The sequence below is a fragment of the Pristis pectinata genome, chromosome 3, assembly GCF_009764475.1.
Source record: "Pristis pectinata isolate sPriPec2 chromosome 3, sPriPec2.1.pri, whole genome shotgun sequence".
Taxonomy (NCBI): domain Eukaryota; kingdom Metazoa; phylum Chordata; class Chondrichthyes; order Rhinopristiformes; family Pristidae; genus Pristis; species Pristis pectinata.
Genome location: NC_067407.1, coordinates 78652923 through 78676685, shown reverse-complemented (window position 1 = coordinate 78676685; position 23763 = coordinate 78652923). Strand labels below are relative to the sequence as shown.

The following is a 23763-nucleotide window of genomic DNA, read 5'->3' as shown; positions in this document are numbered from 1 at the left end:
AGGAAAGATCATATGGCAACAACGCTTGTATTATTTCATTTATTTGTTCCAACAGCTATGTCGTAGAGTATCTTGCGTGACAAATGAAATGGGTTAGTGAGACAAAAAGAAACCCTTGTGGGTTGGAGTGTTGTGATTTTAAGCTGAACTGTAGTTATTGGTTGAGGCTTCTGTTGACACTGAGATAAAACATCAACCATCATGTTGAATGGTGAAGCAGGCACAAAGAACTGCATGTAGCTCTTCGAGTAACTTCAATCATAATGTTTTCTTCTATGCATTCAAAACTGCAAGGACAGAGGCCTTTGACTCCAACTTGTGAAGTCGTATATAAGGTGCTGGCCAGATTAAGCTGCTCTCATATATCAAGTAATCAAAGTGTGACCAGGTAATCAAAGAGTGTGCAAATCAAATGTGTGACACAGCTAGCAAAACTATGTTATGGGTATGGAGGTGGCAAGAGCTCTTACTCTGGTATCAAAACCCATTTCGTAACTATTCAACTAATGTAATATTATTTCCTCTGTATAATTGAACTTTAAATGTTGATTAACAATTCAGTAGTGTATGATTTTAATCAAGTTATAATTTCAGGCACTTAGGATTTTGCTAGAGATGGCTTGCATTATTTCAATGGGCAGTGTTCCTGCCTTAAACAATATTCGAACACATTAAGATCTACTTTTGTTTCTTTTGGATGTTTGAAGTAGAACCTGATAGTGACTGCGCAGTTGCTCCATTATTGGGGGGGGGGGGGGGGGAAGCAATTGATTCTATTAATTCTTTCTTTCCTTTTTACAGAAAATGGAATAATCAAGACAGAGCAGGTTTATCAAGTAATGTTGGCCACAGACCGTTGCCACTATGTAAAGAGTAATCCCTACACAGATTCCCCCCAGTCTATAGGTAAGGATTTCCAAAGGACTTTCTCTTCTGTGTATAATAAACTGGGTCTTGCCAGCACATCCCCTTGTGCACATTCTTGATTGGTCCTAATACTTCCCACTCTTCACTATGCCTTGTGTTTCAGAAATCGTGGAACGTTTCATTTTGAAAACCTAGAAAATGTGAGTGTTCACCAGTTTTTAAAAACAATTTACATAGATACATGTATCCACAAAAGCTACTTTTCTTTCACTGTCCCAAGTGCACACTTATTAAAAATGAAACAGTTTCAGCCCTCATTTCACATATTACATGACACAACCCTTTCTGAGGTCTGCCTTGCAAAAGTATAAATGCTAAGCAGTCTCTCCAAGGAGTAACTCAGCAAACAAATGGCAACGTTTGTTTAGGACTTCTACTAAAAGTGATGTGTTTGCATCTTATTTGACTTACTTGAATAAAGTACATCTCACAGGCGGGCTGGACAGTGAGGATGGATTGATAGAATAAATTGCATTTATTTTAATATAAGAAGCCTGATCAGTAAGGCAGAGGACTTGGGGCATAGGGCTGGGATATTGTAGCCATAACAGAAACATGGTTGAGGAAGAGGTAGGACTGCAGCTCAGTGTTCCAAGTTTACACACGCTACAGGCATGATAGAGATGGGGGTGAGAGAGGAGGGGGAGTTGCGTTTTTGATCGGGGAGAATATCACTGCAATACTTGGGGAGGATATTCTTGAGGGATCGTCCATGAGGCTATATGGGTGGAAATAAGAAAGGGATTAAAAGACATTTAAACAGTTACATGGATAGGAAAGGTTTAGAGGGATATGGGCCAAACACAGGCAAATGTATCAGCATGGACGAGTTGGGCTGAAGGGCCTTTTTCTGTGCTTTTTAATTCAATGATATGCTATTCCATGGAACACTTGCAGCTTATCCTTCAATAATGTAAGCTTGATTTTAACAATCTGGTCCTTTTGTTGAGTGGGAGGTTTTGCTGGCTTAGTACAAAATTAGGACCATATTAAGCTGGCTGTGCTGAAGCAAAATATTTGATTGGAAGAGGTTTGTTTTTGCCTAAATTATTTACCTATCCACACTTTAATACTTATTTTCATTGCAGCTAATATTCCCTTTTCCTCACGCATTAGACAGGTGCTTCCATTGAATTGAAATGTTTTCAAAAATTAGTTCTTATATGTGAAATATTTATAACGTGCAACATTTATCTTCAGAGTTTATTATGGCTGCAGGTGATGTGAGATATGCTTTTTTTCTCAAAGCTTGCTATTTACTCATGACTAGTGGTCTACTGTTCAAAAATGAAGCAGCAGCTAATGAGCCTACTGCCTTTTCACAGTATCCTGTGTTGATAAATTGAATTCCATTGGCTTCCAATTCATTTTCCCCAACTATAGTGATGTTAGCAAATCAGTTGCCTAGAATCTGCAGTTAGCAGTGAGATGTTTGCTTGAAACTGAGTTAGTGTTTTAGAAACTGCATTTCATGCCTTCGGAGATCCTCAGTGTGTACATTCCATTCCACAGCCTGCGCTTAACACTGTTAAATTGTTTGGGTGTAAGAATGAGTATGGATAGGGTGTTTAAGATTATATCAACCCACAAACTCAGAAAAGGACAGTAAGATCAGACCTACACTAAACTGCTTCATGTTCAAACTTTTTAGAAACATTTGAGAAACTTAAATTTAAGCGCACACACGCACACTAACAAGCTGTTAGAAACTTTTTTTCCAAGTCTCGGAATAATAGCAAAAATATTATAAGCTCATTAAGGTCTGGTACCTGGAGCATTAGCAGCCATTATTTTCAATAAAGTTTTCTCCAGCTTTGAGGCAAGTACTCTTTCTGGTGCAGCATCTTTGGGTTAGTTGTCTACACAAATGCAATTAACTCTTGGCCTTGGGTAATGTGGAAATGGCCCACATTAGAATGTGTTTGTATGGCAATCTTGATGCCGTTAGTTTAACAGAGTAATAACTTAGAATGACCAGTTTTTTTTCACCCACCTTGTTGCTGCAAGATCCAGGCCACATTTTCTGATGGCATTCTTGAATGAAGGCTCTTGCATGTAGCTATTTATCACTTGGCCATGTTTTGCATGCAGTGTTTATAAAATCACATACATTGATTCATGTGTATGTACACCTTGCTGAATTGTCTGAAGATTTGTGTCCCAGATTTGCAGTTTCAGGTTCAAATCTTTTTGCAATTTTTTTGCAACTAGATTTTCTCCTTTTCAGCTGATTGTCCCTCTATTCCATGGTCTTTCCATTCCTCTTTGTCTCCTTATTTCTCTTTGACTGACTTAGTCTTTATAGTGATCAACGCCAATAACGGCCAACTAAGTCAGATGTATACCTGTGGACCACTTGCCAACATCTTCCTGATTCCATGCTATGTTTGCCTATCAGCCTTCTAATTGATTTACTCTTAGTGTTTCAAGCTGCAGTCGCATTGTTTACCTGATCTTTAATCCTTGCCCTCCCAAGTAGTCCTGTGGGAAAGAACCATAGAAAAATACAGAAATAAAGAAGCTGGAGGAACTTTATACAAGAAGACAAATCTAACCAATTTGTTGCTCAAGTGAAGTAAAACAAATGTACAAAGGCATGTGGTTTGGGAAAGGGTTACAGCCCCTCATACCAATCTTTATTCTTCCACCACTCACCCCCTCGAAGAGTTAAAGTTAATAATGTAGGTATACAGTTTCCTCGTGTTTCAATATGTAATTTGGTTGAAACATTTTATGGTGTAAGTAAACTTAGAAATGCTTTTGGTATTGAGATGGATAGTATTCTCTTAAGAATTGTAACTGTTCTAAAAATGTTAGGTAGGATTGTGTTAATCATGCATAAATCTAATTGAATGGCAGAACTGTCTCAAGGGGATGATTGGACTATTTCTGTTCATGTTTCACTTGTGCAGCTAGGTTGTTGCACTGATTTTACACGTTTAAAAATTATTGAAAAACAGTGCCTCGGGATTTGTAAGTTGCAGCAGTTTGTCTGGAGGTTTATATTTGTGCAGTATTTGCCCATGAATGTCATTTGTTTTTCTTGTATTACAGGTTTCCAAGCTACAATCAGTGCCCCACATATGGTAGGTGTAAATTATTTCCTGGTTTGGTTTTACCTTTGTACTTGCAGTTTTGTGTGCCAGTAAGATAAGTAACAATTACTACAGTTTAGGCTCTTGGCCTCATTGTTTTTTTTAATCTGGATGTGGCATGAGAGGAATGCTAGAAGGGAGCCAAGCTTTGTTGCCTTCATTTCAACCGAGTATGGTGGCAGGAAACTCTGCTAAAGCTAAAGGCAGTGGGGTCAGACAGAAAATTCCCAGTAGCTGAGTCACATAAGAATCAAAAGATGGTTAGAGTCAGAAGCTTCACTTCAAGAGTAGGGACAACATGGGCAGTCTGTGCATGGAGCAGAAGCTATAGGTAAGGTTCTAAATGAATCATCGGTGTTCACAAGGAAACTGACTTTGTAGTTGAAGAACTCAGCGAAGGGGGAAAGTGAAATTCTAGTGCAAGTTTCCATAAATAGAGGTACTCGATGCCTAAGCAGGCTTAAAGGTGGATAAATCCCAGGGCTGGATGAGATTTATCCTAGGATGCTATGAGAGGGAAGGGATTGCTGCAGTTCTGGCTGATATTTTTAAATCTTTGCTGGCCACAGATGACTGGAGGACGGCAAATGCAGTGCTGCTTTTCAAGAAGGGCAGCAGGGGAAAGCCTGGCAGTTGTAGACATTGAGCTTGACGTCACTAGTAGTGATGTCATTGGAAAATTACTGAAGAACAGGATCAATGATCACTTGGAAAGGCAGGAGCTAATCAGAGATGGCCTGTTGCCTTCCTTGCCTAGGCAATTCAAGTGCATGGTTTTTCCAAGTGAAAATCTTGTCTGACCAATCTGAATTACGAGGAGGTAACTAAGTGTATTGAGAGCAGTGCAGTAGGTATGATCTATGTGGACCTCAGTAAGGCATTCAAGGTCCAATGGAGACTGGTCCTAAAGGTTAGGGCCTATGGGATGTAGAGCAAATTGGATCCAAATTTGGCTAGGCAATAGAAGACAGGTGATGGTAGAAGGTTATTTTTGTGATTGGGTTCCTGTGGAACATCACAAGTCACAGGGACTGGTGTTGGGACACTTGGTGTTTGTAATATATGCCATTGATTCGGATATGGACATAGGAGGCATGATCAGTAAATTCAGATGATGCAAAAACTGGTGGAGTTGTTGATGGCATGGAGGGGAGTCTTGGGCTACAAAACCATATCGATGTGTTGGTGGAATGGCTTGAAAAGTGGCAGGAGGAGTCTAATCCTGATAAATGTGAGGTGACGCATTTTGGGAGTACTAATGAGGCAAGGACATGCACCTTGAATGGTAGGGCCCCATTGAGGAACGGGCACGTTGGTGTGCAAGTCATAAGATTCTTGAAGGTGGTGGCGCAGGTAGACAAAGTGGTTAAGAAGGATATGGGATGCTGACTTTCAGTTGAGGTATTGAATACAAAAATGGGGAGGTTGTGCTCCAACTTTATAAAATATTGGTCAGACCTCAGCTGAAGTACTCCATACAATTCTGGTCACCACACTATAAGATAAATGATAGTTCTGGAGAAGATGCAGAAGAGATTCACTGGGATGTTACCTAGTTTCAGTTATGAGAGACCAGGTCTGTCATCCCTGAGGAGGTTAAGGGTAGAATTGGTTTATTGTCACTTGTACCGAGGTACAGTGAAAATTTGTCTTGCATACCATTCATGCAGATCAATTCATTACACTGTGCATTGAGGTAGTACAAGGTAAAACAATACAGAATGCAGAATAAAGTGTCACAGCTGCAGAGAAAGTGCAGTGCAGGTAGACAATAAGGTGCAAGGTCATAATGAGGTAGATTGTGAGGTCACGAGTACTTGGGAACCATTCAATAGTCTTATAACAGTGGGATAGAAGCTTCCTTGAGTTTGGTGGGATGTGCTTTCAGGCTTTTGTATCTTTCCCCTGATGGGAGAGGGGAGAAGAGAATGTCTGGGGTGGGTGGGGTCTTTGTCTTATACTTACTGCTGCCTCAGTAAAGCAGCCAGCATATTCAGAGTCCATGGAGGGGAAGCTGGTTTCTGTGATGTGTTGAGCTGGGTTCACAACTCTCTGCAGTTTCTTGCAGTCCTGGGCAGATCAGTTGCCATACCAAGCTTTCTGTGGTGCATCGATAAAAGTTGGTGAGTGTCATAGGGGGCATGTCAAATTTCTTTAGCCTCCTGAAAGAAGTAGAAGCTCTAGTGAGCTTTCTTGGCCATGGTGTCTACGTGGTTGGACTAGGACAGGCTATTGGTGATGTTTATTCCTAGGAACTTGAAGCTGTCAACCCTTTTGACCTCAGCACCATTGATGTAGACAGGCGCATGTGCACTGCACCCCTTCCTGAAGTCAATGACCAGCTCTTTTGGTTTGCTGACATCGAGGGAGAGATTGTTGTCATGACACCATTCCACTAAGCTCTCTGTCTTCTTTCTGTATTCCGGCTCATTGTTGTTTGAGATACGGTCCACTATGGTGGTATCATCTGCAAACTTGCAGTTGGAGTTAGAGCAGAATTTGGCCATGCAGTCATGAGTGTATAGGGAGTAGAGTAGGGGGTTGAGTACAGAGGCTTGTGGGGAACCAGTGTTGAGAATAATCGTGCTGGAGGTGTTGCTGCCTATCCTTATTGATCGTGGTCTTTTGGTCAGGAAGTCAAGGATCTAGTTGCAGACGGAAATGTTGAGTCCCAGGTCTGAGTTTGGTGATGAGTTTGTTTGAAATGATAGTATTGAAGGTGGAGCTATAATTAATAAGCAACAGTCTAATGTAGGTGTCTTACTGTCCAGATGCTCCAGAGCTGAGCATAGGGCCAGGGAGGTGGTGTCCACTGTAGACCTGTTTCGACCGTAGGCGAATTGGTGTGGGTCAAGATTTTCTGGGAGGCTGGAGTTGATGTGTGCCATGACCAGCCTCGAAGCACTTCATAATGGCAGATGCCAGAACCTCAGATTGAAGTAGGCAGAGGTTAAAAATGTCTGTAAATACCCCCGCCAGCTAATCTGCACAGGATCTGAGGACACTGCCAGGGACACCATCCGGGTCAGATGCTTTCAGTGGGTTCACTCTCCATAAGACTGATCATGCTTCCTCAACGGTGACTGTGGGTTCAGTTCCATTGGAGGCTGCCAGGGTGGGTGGTGACATACTAATTCCCTTCTGTTCAAAACATCCATAGAATGTGTTAAGCTCATCAGGAAGGGATGCGCTGTTGTCAGCGATGCTGCCCGACTTCATTTTGTAGCCCGTTATATAGAATGTAAGCTCTCCCACAACTGGTGGCTGATCTGGGACTCTATTTTGGACTGATATTGTATCTCGGCATCTCTAGCTTTACGGAGGTCGTATCTCAATTTCTTGTAAAGGTCAGGGTCACTGATTTGAATGCTGCAATCCTAGACTTTAGTAGGGCATGGATCTCCTGGTTCATCCATGATTTCTGGTTTGGGAACACCTTGACTGTCCTCTTTTGTACACAGTCCTCAACAGACTTGCTGATAAAACCCGTGATGGTGGTGACATACTCATCTGGACTGGCAGCTGAGTCTTTGAACATGGACCAGTCCACTGACTCAAAGCAGTCACTTAGAATCTCATCTATTTCCTCAGACCAGCACTGTATGTACTGGATCCTCCTGTTTCAGCTTCTGTTTGTATGCAGGGAGAAGGAGCACAGCCTGGTGGTCTGATTTACCTGTGGGGGGTGGGTGGCTTGGTAGGTATTTTTGGTTGTATAGCAATGGTCAAGGGTGTTCAGGCCTCTAGTGGGACAAGAGACTTTCTGGTAGTAGTTTGGTAACACACTCTTGAAATTGGCCTGGTTGAAGTCGCCTGCAATGATGAAGAGGGCCTCGGTATCCTGTTTCCAAGGCTGTTGACCACAGAGTATGGTTCATTGAGTGCAGGTTTTATGTCCATCTGTGGTGGGATGTAGACTGCCATCAGGATAGCTGAAGTGAACTCCCGTGACAGGTAGTATGGGTGGCACTTCACTGTTGGACATTTCCAGGCTGGGTGAGTAGGAACTCGCCAGGACCGTCATGTCTGAGCAGCATGAGTTATTGATTAAGAAGCAGACCCCTCTGCCTCTAACTTTGCCCGAGGATGCTGTATGGTCCATTCAATGAATTGAGAAGTATGTCACAGTCAGGTGAAGCAGGTAAGAGGGGACATGATTGAGGTATATGGATGAGGTTGACTGCAGGAAACTTTTACCCTTTATCAAAGGTGACTAAAACTAGAGAACATGGATTTAGGGTAAGGGGTAAGAGATTTGGAGGGGATCTGTGGGGGGGGACCTTTTTCACCTGATGGTGGTGAGTACCTGGAATGCACAACCTGAGAGAGTGGTAGAAGCAGAGTCACTGACAGCATTTAAGGAGTGTCTAGATGAGCATTTGAATCGCCTAGGCATGGAAGGCTACAGGACAAGTGCTGGAAGTTGGGATTAATACCGAAGGGTGCCCACTGGTTGGTGTGGCATTCTGTATGACTGAGACTGTGATTCAAGGAAGCCAGGACCTTCACTCCATCATAGTATTGTGAATGAGACTATTTGCTGATAATTCAAATAGCAGTTAATATACGTAAAAGCTTCTTGACTGCTGACTCAACAAACCCACCCCTCCCCAACCTAAAGCTGACCCATAACATGCAAGACAGATGTCAAAAGTGTGGGGGAGTACTTGCCACTTTGCTGCATGGATTTGGAGCTAGAACAGTGCAAGTTCACTATATGCAACAAAGCAGTTAACTTGGCAACTGTGCTACTGGATTTTGTATCCTTCTCCATCATCAGTGCATTAGCTGAACGTTGATCTACAAGTGCAGCAACTCTCAAAGGTTACCTGCAAGCCCTCTACAGCCAAACGACTTGCATTGTCTCCTCTTCTGTTGGCTGTTCCTGAGCACTTGACAAGCATATCAGCAGAGATAGTCCAAGCCAAATGGGAGAGATTAGGATGGTAGATTTTAAGGCTTGTTTCACAGAGGGAGCAGTGATAGAAAGAGTTATAGAATGAATTTGCAAAAAACTGCCTGTATAGCTGTGTGACCTTAGTATAGCTATCTATTTTCCCTGCTTGTCTGTAGGGTGTAATAGCAAGCTGTTGCTTTAAATCACTCTATTTGTATGTTGAAGGTACTCGGTGTTTTCTGGGAGTTCCAGGATTTGGCAAGGCAGTGATGAAAGAATGGTAACATTACCAAATCAAAATGGTGCATGACTTGGAGGGGAGTTTTCAGGGGGTGATGTTTTGTATGTTTAGAAGTTGCTGTAGGGACAGCTGTGGTGAATTGTCCCAGCCCATGTTGCAGATTGTGCCTGCAGAATGTACCATGTATTATTGTGGGAAAAGGTGTCAGTTAAGTAAGTTGCTTGGATCCTGGACAATAAACTTCTCAAATGGAGTTTGATTTACTCTTCACTTGCCTGGATGAAAGTTATTTCCTCTGTGCTGATTGGTGTTTTGTAGATGGTCAAAGGAATTTGGGAGATTAATCACTTGGAATACCCAGTCTCTGACCTACTCTTGCATTCATAGTACTTAGTATGCTGTTGAATGTCAAGGAGAGGTGATTAGATAGGCTTGCTGGAGATGGTTATTGATTGGCAGGTGGTGTGAATATTACTGGCTATTTACCAGCCTTTGCCTGATCCTAATCCAGGCTGAGTTCCATTTGGGCTTCTTTATTATCTAAGGAATTATAAATGGAATTGAACATTGCAATCAGTAAAAGCCCCCACAGCTAACCGAGTGATGGAAGATTAAAAACCATTTGGGTCTCTGTCAGTGCTCACTAGCCTCTGTCTCTATACTTTCCCTCCACCCCCCACCTGGCTCCATCTCACCATTCTCCCAACCTCACCTGGTTCCACCTATCATCTAGCAGCCAGTCTCCCCACCTTCCCCTCACCTCTTTATACTGGCTATCTTCCTCCTTCACACTGGGTCCTGACACGGGGTTTCAACCTGAAACATTGATCATCCCTTTGCTGCCTCAGATGCTGCGTGATCTGCTTAGTTCCTGCTGTAGTTCGTTTTCTGCTCCAGATTCTAGCATCTGCAGTCTTGTCTCTAATGTTATTTTTTCTGTGTGGCATTTTGGGGCAGTTTTGACATTGGTAGATGTCAGTATTGTAGCTGTTCTTGATGTCATGAAGAGAAGTCTTTGCTAATAGCCAAGGCGTCATTGGGACTTGAAGCCTTTTCTGTATCTATTGTGCTCAGATATTTCTTGGTATCTTGAGTGGAATCAAAGTCAACCTGGTGAAAATGACTTCTATAGTAGTTTAAATCTCAGAAGGAGGCTTCCCTGGATTGCTGAAGATAGTTGCGGGCACTTCAGCTGTGTCTTTTTGAGCTTCACCATCATTAAGCATGTGAAGGGAGCTGCCTTTTCTTGTTAGCTATTCAACTATATGATATGAGGGCTGTGCCAGGTCATGTAATGGATCATGGTGAGATTCAATTCTGTCACTGTTGCTGATCCATTAGATCTTGAATTGCTTTTGAGTCGCTGAACTTGTTGTGAATCTTTCCAATTTAGCAGTGTCACTCAATGTGATAGAAGGTGTCCTTGCCACTCTGGTTTCATGTAGCATTCAACATAAGATTACTGTTCATCAGCTAAGGGAGAGTGAGAAGTGGCATTGCAAGAGGTGCCCTTGCTCTTGTTTGGCCTGAACCCAGTGGACTTAATGGAGTCTGTTGTCTATATTGAGGACATCCTTCCTATTTTATAGCTTTGTACTGTCACTTGTTTTGGGTCTGACCAACTGGTAGGACAGAAGATGCCCAGAGAGAGTAGTCGAAGATCCTGAAAAGTTGGTTCGCATGTATTAGTGTGCAAGGTATTGGATAATGATCTGAGGTTGGAGCCTTTAATTTGGGCGCAAGTTTGGGTGGTGTACCTTTTAAAGGATCAGTTGACTTCAATGTGCCTTTATCATGTTCTTTCTTAAGCTGATGCCAATGACTCTTTTGTAGCAGATTCATTTGTCAGAGTGGCTTGCTTGCTTATTTGAAGGCAATTAAGGAGATTGATGCAAGTCTGGATCATGGGCACATATACCTGGCTCAGTTAGGGAGGGAGAACTTTTCTTGCCCCCCCCCCCCCCCCCCCCCCCCCCCCATAGGATGAGAGTGAATCATTGCCACATTTGATTAGGAAGAAAGGAAAAACAATGTTATGGGATAAGTATCTTGATCTCTCCCTTGACAATGGGTGAACATGGAGCTCTATACCAAACAACACAAAGATTGCAGTGTTTAAGAAGCCTACCCAAAGCTTATGTTTATGGTCATGCCACCATCAGCCACATCCAAGAATAATAGATAAGAAAATTATTGGCATTTCAAATATTAATATGCACTCCAAACTTTTAGTTGCCCAACTAATCAAGCTGCTGCCTTGTAGCTTCAACCCAGGTTTAATCCTGACCACCAGTGCTATTTGGAGTTTTAAGTCTTCTCTGTGACTGTGGGTTTCCTCATCTGTGCCAAAGATGTGGATTTGTAGATTAATATAACGTCACTGTAAATTGCCCCTAGTGGAGGTGGGGAGTAGCATTGTGGGGAGAATAGGTTGCAGCAAAAAATAGTGGGGGAATGGGATTGCTCTGTATATTAGCATAGATCCTGGCCAAATGTCCTTTTTAATGGCATAAAGAAATATGGAAAATAGATCTTTAGCTTTCACATTGTGAAAGTGAAGTTTGCATGTAATGTGTATCTTCTAACAATTTTAATGTTCCAAAGTGCTCCACAGTACTTTTAAAGTGAACACATTGTTGTAGGAAATGTGGCAGCCACTTTATGCAGACCAACCTCAAAAGGAATTTGTAGGTGAATGTATTTATAGCTTTTTTGGTTTCCTTTAGTGATTATAGATTTGTACTTGTCTAGGTGAGCCCCAAGTAAGGGGTGATGCAGGGTTTCAACTTGAAATGTTGACAGTTCCTCTTCTCCCCTCCCCCCCCACCACCCACGGGTGCTGCTTGACTGGCTGAGTTCCTCCAGCTTCTTTGTGGCTCCAGATTCCAGCATCTGCAGTCTCTTGTGTCTCCAAAAGTGTTTATTTTTGATTCCTCACTTAATCGAAGTTTTTAAAAACACTTAATGAAATTACATATTGACGGCACTGCTAAAGATGTTTTTCTGCACCAGTTTACCTCCAGTTATTGATTAACTATTGTAGAATATCTGTATCAGTAATGGGCATCACTTTTCATACATTTATATATTAAAATCTCCACCCTATCACTGTTAGGATACCTCTTTTGAATTGTATGCTGTCGTCAGTTCAATGTGTTTTTGTAAAACTGCATAGAGGTAGAGGATATTAGGGATAGTTTGTGTATTGTTTGCTGCAACTATCAGAAGAAAATGTGAGCCCACCCTTTAATGGATAAATACAGTATTACTGCCCAAGCTGTTTTCTGTACACATGGTAAAAAGCATTAAATCAACGTAACAGGTTTTAGTCTATACAAATGATTATTAAAAATATTGTTTCTCCACCATGCTGCTGCAAAGAAATCAATGGAACTGTTGCTGGAATTGGTATTTATCTGTGTATGTATGTGCGTGCACCAAGTGGATTTGTGTGTCATTTAGGAGAGGAGATATATGGCTTTCATTATAAATTGTATGTGCCTGAGATTCTGAATAAATGGATATTGGCTTCTGTCACCTCAACAGGTGCCCCTGAGCCTGCGTGTGTGTTCCACCTGATGGAAAGTGCCGGTGCTATTTGAAAGCTATCCGGGAGCTTGGAAGAAACGGCCATCTGTCCTGGTCTAAGAACTTCTCACCTGTTCAAACTTCTGACTTTGTCACTGCGCCAGTTTCATAATAAAAGGGATACTTGTCAATTTTTAAACATTGATATCAAGCCATTATGTTGGCTGCTCTCTGGTCCAAGTGCCATGCCTACTGGCTATTGAAGCTGTAATATATTTGATCGCAGCTTTAGAGAGGAACTGCAAGGCCAAGGCTGGCTGAGGCTCAGGAGGTCAGTTAGGAGTTTTGTTTTTCAAGATGACCCCTGCTTTGGTGTGGCAGATTCATTATTTCAAGTTCTGATTAAAGTGGATCTGATCAAACTTCTGCACTTGTAAACGAAGCAACAATGATTTGGAGACTCGAGACTGCAGATGCTGGAATCTGGAGCAGCAAACGAAGTGCTGGAGGAACTCAGTGGGTCAGGCAGCCTCTATGGAGGGAAATGGACAGTTAATGTTTCAGGTTGAGACATTCATTTGGACTGAAAGATAAAGGGAGTGACAGCCAATATAAAGAGGTGAGGGGAAGGGGTGGGGCAAAAACTGACGAGGTAGGTGGATCCAAGTGAGGAGGGGTGATAGGCAGAGGGAAATAGTGATAGGTTGGGAGGTACAAGAGATTTTGCAGATGCTGGAATTTGGAGCAACACAATGCTGGAGGAACTCAGCAGGTCAGGCAGTATCTATGGAGGGAAATAAACAGTTGACGTTTTGGGTCGAGACCTTTCATCAGCACTAGAAAGGAAGAGGGCAGAAGTCAGAATAAAAGGGGGATGGGGGGGGGAGGTGAGGAGCACAAGCTGGCAGCTGATGGTTGAGTCCAGGTGGGTGGGGGATGAAAGGGAGTGATGAGAAGCTGGGAAGTGATAGGTGCAAGAAGCAAAGGGCTGAAGGAGGTGGTGATAAGTGGAGGCAACAGAGGGCTGCAGGTGGAATCTGATAGGAAAGGAAGGTGGAGGATGGAACCAAGTGAGGGAGATGGGGAAGATGCGAGAGGAGACCCAGTGGGAGGAGTGTAGGAGTGATGGACAGATGGAGTGGGTGGTGGAGGGGAAAGAAACTGGGTGACAGGGCTGGGGTGTGTGTAGGAGGAATTGGATAGATCTGTGTGTGGGGGGGGGGGGGGGGTGGAGATAGATGATTTACAGACAGACAAAGAAAACGCCTTGAATCAATACATGCATAAAAAATAAATATCCAGTCCTACTTGCTCTAGTTGGACCCTGGGCTGCTCCATTGTATAGTTGGATATCTGGCACTGCAGACACGAAGTGCCAGATATTCAGGCCTCTTACACCATCAGTTTGAAAGAAGTACCTGTGATAAGACCATGTAACATGGTCTCCACACTCTTGCCTGCAGGAAAGGATGAACTGAGGCCTAGAAGTGGGGTCAGGACGCTATGTGCCAAAAGAAATATGTGGCATGAAGTTCTTAAAAGGATTTGATTTTTTTTTTAAAGTTCCTTTATAAAAAGGTAAAGAGTAATTATAGATGACTACTTGATTGACCATTTCCTTGGCTTATTTAAATTTTATACCTCATGTTTTTCAACTATGAACTATCCATTACATGTAAGGATACCCTTTTGGTTCCTAGGACCTAAAAAAAACCAAGCTGCTGGAAGAATTGAGGGTCGGGCAGCAACTATGGAGGCAGAAGGATAGTTGATACTTCAGGTTGAGATTCTGCATCAGGACCTGAAACATTGACTAATCCTCTATCTCTACGGATGCTGTCCGACCCATTGAGTTCCTCCAGCAGTTTGTTTTATGCTCCAGATTTCAGCATCTGAAGTCTCTCTTGTCTCCGTTCCTAGGATCTGTGAGAAACCGGCAAGAACAGGAGATGCTAGAAATCTGAAATAACGCACATTCAGCATCTTTTGGTGATGGTCCTTGTTTGATATGAGTGTCTTCCTGTTTTAAAACTTGGTTTAGAGTAAACTGGGCATTTTTAATGACAGTTCACCAGCTTCATGGTTACCTTTATTGAAACCAGCTTTTTTTTTTGTATGCATTTGTTTGTTTACATATTTGCCAATTCTGTATTTGTATCTTTCTGCCAACTGAGATGCTGCTTGCCACAATCGCAGGAGAGTGTTCCTTCGATGTGACCAGTTTATACAGACAGAGGTCATTGTAATACAGGGAGGCCGTTAAAATGGTGACTGATCTCGGTGTTTTTGTCCGGCCATCTTAGAAGTACTTGGCATTCATTCCACGAGGGGCACACCATAGAAAATCAATTAATAAAACGTCTTGTGTACATGTTCTCTTCATCAGAAGTGACCTTTTGGAGTTGCATATGCCTATTGTAAATTACTATTCCCGTGAGTGTGGGAAGCAGTTGGTAGGAGGGAGAAATATTTCTTAATAGGCCTTTTAATTTTTAATACAGGTTTCCCAGTAGATCTTAACTGGAAGTCTAGTATGCAACTTTATTGATTCATTTCCTTGGTCTGGACATGTAGTGAAAATTAAAAAAGCTGAAGATGCTGGACACCTAAAATAAAAATAGAAAATACTGGAAATACTCTGAACTGAAACATTTAACTCTGTATTTCTTCCCACAGATGTGGCCTGATCTGAATATTTCTGGCAGTTTCTGGTGTAGTGTTCATTGAAATCATAAAAAGCAGTCAATGCGGCAAGCAAAATATTGTGCAACAGCTTTGATCCATGTGTCATTTGCACAAAGCCAACTATTTTTACTCTGCAAGTTTGTCACTTTGCTGGGACCCATATTTGTTGGTTGATTTGATCACTTGGAGGTTTTACAGTGAGAAGGTGGAAAACTAAATCACATTAAGCTACATGAAGCTGTGGCTAGACCTCATCTGGAATACTGGGTACCTGGGAAGGAGATATTAGTCTTCTCAAGCTATAATTGGCTCTGTAGTATTATCCATTGACAGCCTCCATGGTGAAGGCTTATTTAGATTAAGGGGTGATCCAGTGAGGTATTTAAAAAGTTGATGGAATAGATGAAAACCATTTTTGCTGGAGGAGTTCAGAACCATCAGCTACAGTGGCATGCAAAAGTTTGGGCACCCCTGGTCAAAATTTCTGTTACTGTGAATAGTTAAGCGAGTAAAAGATGACCTGATTTCCAGAAGGCATAAAGTTAAAGATGACACATTTCTTTAATATTTTAAGCAAGATTACTTTTTTATTTCCATCTTTTACAGTTTCAAAATAACAAAAAAGGAAAAGGGCCTGAAGCAAAAGTTTGAGCACCCTGCATGGTCAGTACTTAGTAACACCCCCTTTGGCAAGTATCACAGCTTGTAAACTCTTGCTGCAACCAGCTAAGAGTCTTTCAATTCTTATTTGGGGGATTTTTGCCCATTCTTCCTTGCAAAAGTCTTCTAGTTCTGTGAGATTCTTGGGCTGTCTTGCATGCACTGCTCTTTTGAGGTCCATCCACAGATTTTCAATTATGTTTGGGTCATGGGACTGTGAGGGTCATGGCAAAACCTTCGGCTTGTGCCTCTTGAGGTAGTCCATTGTGGATTTTGAGGTGTGTTTAGGATTTTTATTTTGTTGTAGAAGCCATCCTCTTTTCATCTTCAGCTTTTTTACAGACAGCGTGATGTTTGCTTCCAGAATTTGCCAGTATTTAATTGAATTCATTCTTCCTTCTACCAGTGAAATATTCCCCGTGCCACTGGCTGCAACACAAGCCCAAAACTTGATCGATCCACCCCTGAGCTTAACAGTTGGAGAGGTGTTCTTTTCATGAAATTCTGCACCCTTTTTTCTCCAAACATACCTTTACTCATTGCAGCCAAAAAGTTCTATTTTAACTTCACCATACTACAGGACTTGTTTCCAAAATGCATCAGGCTTGTTTAGATGTTCCTTTGCAAACTTCTGATGCTGAATTTTGTGGTGAGGACACAGGAACGTTTGGAGAAAAAAGGGTGCAGAATTTCTTGAAAAGAACACCTCTCCAACTGTTAAGCACAGTGGTGGATCGATCATGCTTTGGGCTTGTATTGCAGCCAGTGGCACGGGGAACATTTCCCTAGTAGAGGGAGGAATGAATTCAATTAAATACCGGCAAATTCTGGAAGCAAACATCATACTGTCTGTACACACCTCAAAATCCACAATGGACCACCTCAAGAGGCACAAGCTAAAGGTTTTTCCATGGCCCTCACAGTCCCATGACCTAAACATTATCAAAAATCTGTGGATAGACCTCAAAAGAGCAGTGCATGTAAGACGGCCCAAGAATCTCTCAGAACTATAAGCCTTTTGCAAGGAAGAATGGGCAAAAATCCCCCAAACAAGAATTGAAAGACTCTTAGCTGGCTGCAGAAAGCATTTACAAACTGTGATACTTGCCAAAGGGGGTGTTACTAAGTACTGACCATGCAGGGTGACCAAACTGACCATGCAGGGTGCCCAAACTTTTGCTTTCGGCCCTTTTCCTTTTTTGTTATTTTGAAACTGTAAAAGATGGAAATAAAGTAATCTTGCTTAAAATGTTAAAGAAATGTGTCATCGTTAACTTTATGCCTTTTGGAAATCAGGTCGTGTTTTACTCACTTAGCTATCACAGTAACAGAAATTTTGACTAGGGGTGCCCAAACTTTTGCATGCCACTGTATATTTGCTAGCTTGTTGCATAGCATGCTCTTCAGAGGTGACAAGGCTAAACACTGGGCATATTAGAACAAGTAGTCAAGATCTTTGCTTTTGGCAAAGTTACCAAACACATGCATTTGTTGCATACCAGGCCTGAGAACGCATTTGTTTGTAATGTTGCATTAATAACACTTACCATGGCTTACAACTCTAAGACTGACTACTATGGAGGCTACTGAGCCAAGAACTACTGACTATAAGTGTAGCCACTTAAGTCTGATGAATAATCCTTTTCACTTTACGGTGAGAATGAGGAATGGCCTGCCACTTAAAGGGAATAATATTTCCTGGGAAAATAAATAAGAGGAAGAAAATTATATGTTGATTAGATTGGTGGTTGTGTGTGGATATAGACGTTTGTTGTGGAAAAAAAATTCTTTATTGAATAGTGTCTATATTATAACTTGCCATAAGAACTAATGTGTGAATACATAGTGCTTTTATTCTCTAGATCTCTTGTCTTTGTCACAGGAGACCCTTTTGTATGTGTCCTTTGTTGCAGAATGTGGTGGTGGGTTCACTGGTGCCTGTCTTCCACTAAGACCAAGATGGATGCAGCTGACTCTTGGGACTTGACAAATATCTCTTCAACTTGGTGACCTCATTGCTGGGTTACAATTTCTGTCAGCTGTATTTGTTTACATTTTGGACTTAAACAATTTAACCTTGGAACAATGTTTTTTTTTTAAAAATATGGTCAGACGAAATGTCATTATCAGCACTAGTCATTCAGAAGGTTACATGCCGAGAGGGATGGGTGTGTGTGCATGGACACTGAACATGATGCACTGTTTGCCCGAGTTGGATTGCAGTTCTATGTAAAATGAAACTGGTATGCCTTCTGAAATGATGACTCCTTTACCACCACCCTTACCAAGTCATTATTTTGTGGAAGGGAATAGTTTAACTTGTTTTAAGTAGCCATCACTTTTATTTGATATTTGCAAGGTCATTAGGTATTTATACTTGCTCTCAATGTATATAATCTGACCTGTTGTCTCCCCCAGCATGCATATGCCCTGGAACTGCTGCACGATCATTTGTCTGAAGGAGCTAAAGCACTTGATGTAGGTTCTGGCAGTGGAATCCTCACGTCTTGTTTTGCACGGATGGTAAGTAGTTCAGTGTGTGGAGATTGTAAGCACTAATCTTGCAGAATTCCTGAATGCTGCTCAGTGCGCTGAGTCAATATTAGCAGGGGGAGTGGCATAGCGAAACTCTGGATATCATCTCTGGAGAAAGAACCTGCCTACTCTTCCCTCTGTGCCCTGTCCTTCTCCCTGCTCTACATTCTCTCCCAAATTCCACCCTGTCAAATAATATTTTTTATTTCAAAAATAAACTTTTCATAAAATGTATAAAAAAAAGAACAGTGCAAACCCCTTTTACATAGTATTGTTTGGTCAATATATTCATTGTTGCTGGTTCTATAAATAGTAGTGTTAGCACATCTTTAATTTTGTACATAGCACCACTGCCACCCACGTGGCCCCCTGGGGTGATGTACCCTTCTGTTGCTTGAGAGGTTTCCCTGCCAAAATTGGCCCCTCAATGTCCTCTAGTGGGAGGACAGGGCATCCCTCAGCACGTACTCCTGCAGTCTGGAATATGCCATAAGTAGGTGACGTTCACACACCTCTACACCAGTGGACATTGTAATTCCTTGAGATCTGGTGGGTCATGGGTCCTGGATAAGTAGAGCAACACAAAAAGCACTGAAGGAACTCACTGGGTCAGGCAGCATCTGTGGAGGGAAATAGACAGTTGATGTTTTGGGTTGACCTTTCATCTGGACTAAGTGGAATCACTTTCAAGTGTATCTGGCACTCTTCATTACCTTCATTAGAGTGGTGAAGAGGTTGGTTTCCATTGTGGGAATGATGTTGGATTCTAGATGGAACAGGGCTAGGTAAGCAGCATCCCTCTTCCGCTGGACTTCTCCCCTTTTCAGTGGAATGTTACTCATTGCTGTTTCCCTTCCAGAGGGGAAATAGTTTATAGGGCATGACTTCAGAGTATGAAGGCTAAGAACAGAATACTACTGAGAATTGTATTAACACTGAGAAGGGAAAATGTTCTGAAGTTATGCAAAACCATCTTTTACCCAGGTTGGTCCAAGTGGAAAAGTGGTAGGAATTGAACATATTAAGGAACTGGTAAATGACTCCACAGCTAACGTAAAGAAAGATGATCCATCTTTGCTTTCGTCAGGAAGAGTAAAATTTGTAGGTGAGTGAGCTTTTGGTCTATCTACACAACATTAAGTTGATGATACTTCATTAAAATGGTGTTCTCTACTTCTGTTTCGGGTGATAAGCACCTCCACCTGTTTCTTGCTTTTTGCTTAATCCAAAATTGTGGAAAATTTATCCTTCTACACAAGGCAGCATTTCAGTAATAGTAATTGATATCGGAATGCAGAGAAGAGTTTGAAATGAAACAAATGACCTGGGAATGCAAATAGAAATAAGTTTGACAGTCATCACAAAGATGTGGCAACATAACAGATTGGAACCTGAATTATTGAAGGGGATACATGGTATTTAAATGGACAGGAAGCTAGAAAATGTTGGTGGAATGGCTGTATTAATTAAGATGGTCTTAGTGCTATGGGGGGGTGGGGGAGGAATCCAGAAAACCAGGATGTAGAAGCAGTTTGGGTGGAGATGAAACAAAATGCAAGAATTCATTTCTGGGGATAGTGTATGGGCCCTAACAGTAAACACATGTAGGAGCTTGTCAGAAAGGTATGGCAATAATTATGGGGGATTTTGATCTAAGTATAGAGTAGAAAAGTTAGATAAGCAAAGGTAGCTAAGATGAGCTACTCGTGGTGCTTTCAGGATACTTCCAGCAGATGTGAAGCCAACTGGAGAGCAGACTAAACTAGACCTGGAATTGTGCAATGATAGAATTGTTGCATTTGGGGAAAATTGCAATGATCAGGGCAGTGACACTGAGCAAAATGCTTGGAGCTTCAGGCTGATAGGCCCCAGGTTTGGACGTCATCTTAGGGTCTTGAAAGACGAGGGTAGTGAGACAGCAAATGCATTAGCTTTAATTTTTTTTGAAAATTTGCTGCTTTTGGGGAAGGTTATATTAGATGGGGAAGTAACAAATGTAAACTCCCTTCCTCAAAATGAGAGGGAGAGAGAAAGGAAGAAACTACAGGCCAGTTAACAACAACTGTCATGGGGGAAATGTTAGAGCACTTAATCTTCAGCAAAGTCTTCATAGTTTAATGAAAAGAATATTTAACCAATCGTTTAAAGAAGTAACGTGCTGTGGATAATGGGGAGCCAATAGATGCACTGTTCTTGGATTTTCAGAAGGCACTTGTTACGTTGTCGAAGGTTATTGTAGAAATAAAAAGCGATAACATTCTGGCATAGATAGAAGATTGGCTAGCTGATGGGAAATGGTGCGCACCATAAATGGTTCTTGGAAAGATGTAATTAGTAGTGCGCCACAGGAATCGGAGCTGTGGTTGCAACTTCGTACAATTTATGCAAGTGGTTGGGATGAAAGTCCCAAAGGCATAGGTGCCAAATTTGGTGATACAAAAATGGGTAGGAAAGCAAGTTAGAGGCAACAGAAGGGTATAGATAGGTTATGTGAGTGGGCAATGGTCTGCTGAAGAGGGAAATGTAAAATTGTCCATTGTGATAAGAAAAATAAAGTGTATATTCTGAATAGTGGGTGATTGCAGAGCTCCAAGATGGAGAGGAATCTGGATGCCCTAGTGTGTGATTTGCAAAAGGCTGATGTGTTGGCAGTAAGGAAAGTTAACAATGTTGTTGTGAGGGGAATTAAATACAAAAGTAAGGAAGTTATGCTTTTGTTAGTCCTTGGTGAGAACATATCTGGAGTAACATGCATACTGTTGGTAGTCTTATTTAAATAAAGATGTGTTGGAAGCACTTCTGAGGTTTACTGAACATGGCTGGAATGAAGAAGGGTTGGATAGGCTAGGTGTATCTGCTGGAGATTAGAAGAGGTGATTTCATTGATACATGAGATCCTGCTGAGAGATCGTGACAGGATGGATACAGAGAGGCTGTTTCATTTTGTGGGAGAATCTAGAACTAGGGGTTGCTCTTTAAAAATAAGAGGTTGCTTTATGAGAGATTAGACTTTTTTTTTCCCCCAGAGGGTCATGAGTTTGTGGAAGTCTTTGAATATTATTAAGGCAGAGGTAGACTGGTTATTGATAAGCAAAGGGTGAAAGGTCATAGGGAGTATGTGGGAAAGTGGAGTTGAGGTTAAAATCACATCAGCAAGGTAGGCTTAAGGGGCTGAGTACTCTAAATTTTTATGCATTTAAAGACTTTTCAAAGTCTTATAAAACAACACAAATAACAATTACTTGAATACCACCTTGTGTAAAATTTGCTTTCTCTATATTTAAATAGTGAAAAATTTCCCTCTAATTGAAATTTTTAATTCCGCCTCCCACAGTGGGTGATGGGAGACAAGGGTACCCAGAGGAAGCTCCATATGATGCCATCCACGTGGGAGCTGCTGCAAGTACAGTACCGCAGGCAGTAAGTTCTCTTCAAACTATTCCATCAGAGCTAGAAAATGTACATTTATTGCACACTCAGATTCTATCAGTCCTTAGAGTTATACCCACAGAATGCAGTGAGTATAGCACAACAGTTTCAGAAAGGGAACCCATTTCGAATGCACAGCCCAAGTATCATCAATACCATTTGCAAGTGCCAAACCATTGAAGGTATTGGATTTTTTTGGGTTTGGATCCTTGGGGATTTGCAAATAGTCATTAATGTAGAATAAATGTCATCTGTTTTGACAAGAGCTTCTGAGTTGACCTCTGAATTCCCCGGATGAGTTTCTAGTATTTGATTATGGGACCTTATTTATCCTTGTAGCCAAAGGCTAGACAAAACTGGTAATGTGGCTGTAGGTGGACCAGAGTAAATGTAGCAAACTGCAATGTCTAAGTTTTTCCTCATCTTTAGAACAAAAACATTCAGATGTATGAGGAGTCTCCTTGTGAGAATCATTGTTGTGCTCTTAAACTTGAAACTTCCTTGCATATGAGACTGCAGAGTAAATAATTTCAGTAACTCTTCAATACCATGGATCTTTAAAGCAAGGAAGGATTGTATATGGTGCAGATTTTGGCCATCTTTTTAGAAAGGTGAATCCAATCCTGCACTTAAACCTTCAACTTGAAATCCTTGCTCAGTCAGAATAAATTTAATCTAGGGTATGTGATTGATTTGTTGCAGATGTTTTTTTTTAAAGCACCAAATGTCTTTGATAGATGTTGTTTTAACTCTAATCTTCACTTTTTGACTCTATTTTGCTAGTTGATGTGGATGCAGCGAACTGGATGAAATGAGAGTAACCCAATTGGCACTCATAGTTTGAGTGTCATGTGTACATTGACTTACAAAGTAATCTTAAATGTACATACTGAATTAAACTAATAACTGGTGTTCAGCTTTGTAGATTCAATGGCTCGCTTGTCTTTTTTAATCTGTTGAGAAAAAGTGCTTTTGTGATATTAAATTATTTTGTACATTTTCTCTCCTTTTTCCTTCCACATCAACCTCTCTCACATTCTTTGACACCGCACCCACCCCCCCCCCAACCACGTTTTCCTTCTCCCTTGGTCCAGCTACTAGACCAGTTAAAGCCAGGTGGGAGGATGATTTTACCAGTCGGCCCTCCAGGTGGAAACCAGATGTTGGAGCAGTATGATAAACTAGCGAATGGCAGCATCAATAAGAAACCTCTGATGGGAGTGATCTATGTGCCTTTAACAGATCAAGAAAAGCAGGTGCCAAGGTGGAAGTGATTCTGCGCAACCCATCTTCCTCAGAAACAAGGTGAAGTGTGTGGACTGGAGCAAGCTGCTTTGATTTGCTTTATTTTTGTAACTCCATTATGTCCATGTAATAAATGGACTAATTCAGATCTTTTATCTGTGAATCATAGGTAGAAAATAAGATACTAATGTTGCATGCTTTGGAAATTTAAGAAAAAAAATCTGTGTATACAGACAGGTTGGGGAAAGGCTGGAAGGGAATGCTTAGTCTTTCTGTTGGCCTGTTTTGGGTGTTGAGGCTTTATTGGACGTTTTGGAAGTAGGTCTGATGGCTTGCTGCTGAATGTAATAAAAACAGTTTAACTGAAGTTGTATAAATGCCTATGTAGTACTATTATCCTAAAGCAAGTGTTTAGGCTGCTAGTGCTAAGTGGGGGTGGGTGTGGAATTCTCCCTGTACTAGATACCACCCACAAACCCAGTTAATACAGTAGGAAGACACAAGAGACTGTAGATGCTGAG

The 23763-nt window shown here is 41.5% G+C and overlaps 1 protein-coding gene across 1 annotated transcript in view; it reads left to right on the top strand.

Moving 5' to 3' along the window:
* Nucleotides 1-23763, top strand: part of pcmt (protein-L-isoaspartate (D-aspartate) O-methyltransferase) — a 37475-nt gene that overhangs the window by 9619 nt on the left and 4093 nt on the right. Inside the window, exons 2-7 of the mRNA XM_052011014.1 lie at nucleotides 802-906; nucleotides 3982-4013; nucleotides 18452-18556; nucleotides 19553-19673; nucleotides 21903-21988; nucleotides 23092-23302. Of these exons, the coding sequence (XP_051866974.1) occupies nucleotides 802-906; nucleotides 3982-4013; nucleotides 18452-18556; nucleotides 19553-19673; nucleotides 21903-21988; nucleotides 23092-23271 (629 nt within the window). The 3' untranslated portion in view covers nucleotides 23272-23302. The remainder of the gene's footprint in view (nucleotides 1-801; nucleotides 907-3981; nucleotides 4014-18451; nucleotides 18557-19552; nucleotides 19674-21902; nucleotides 21989-23091; nucleotides 23303-23763) is intronic.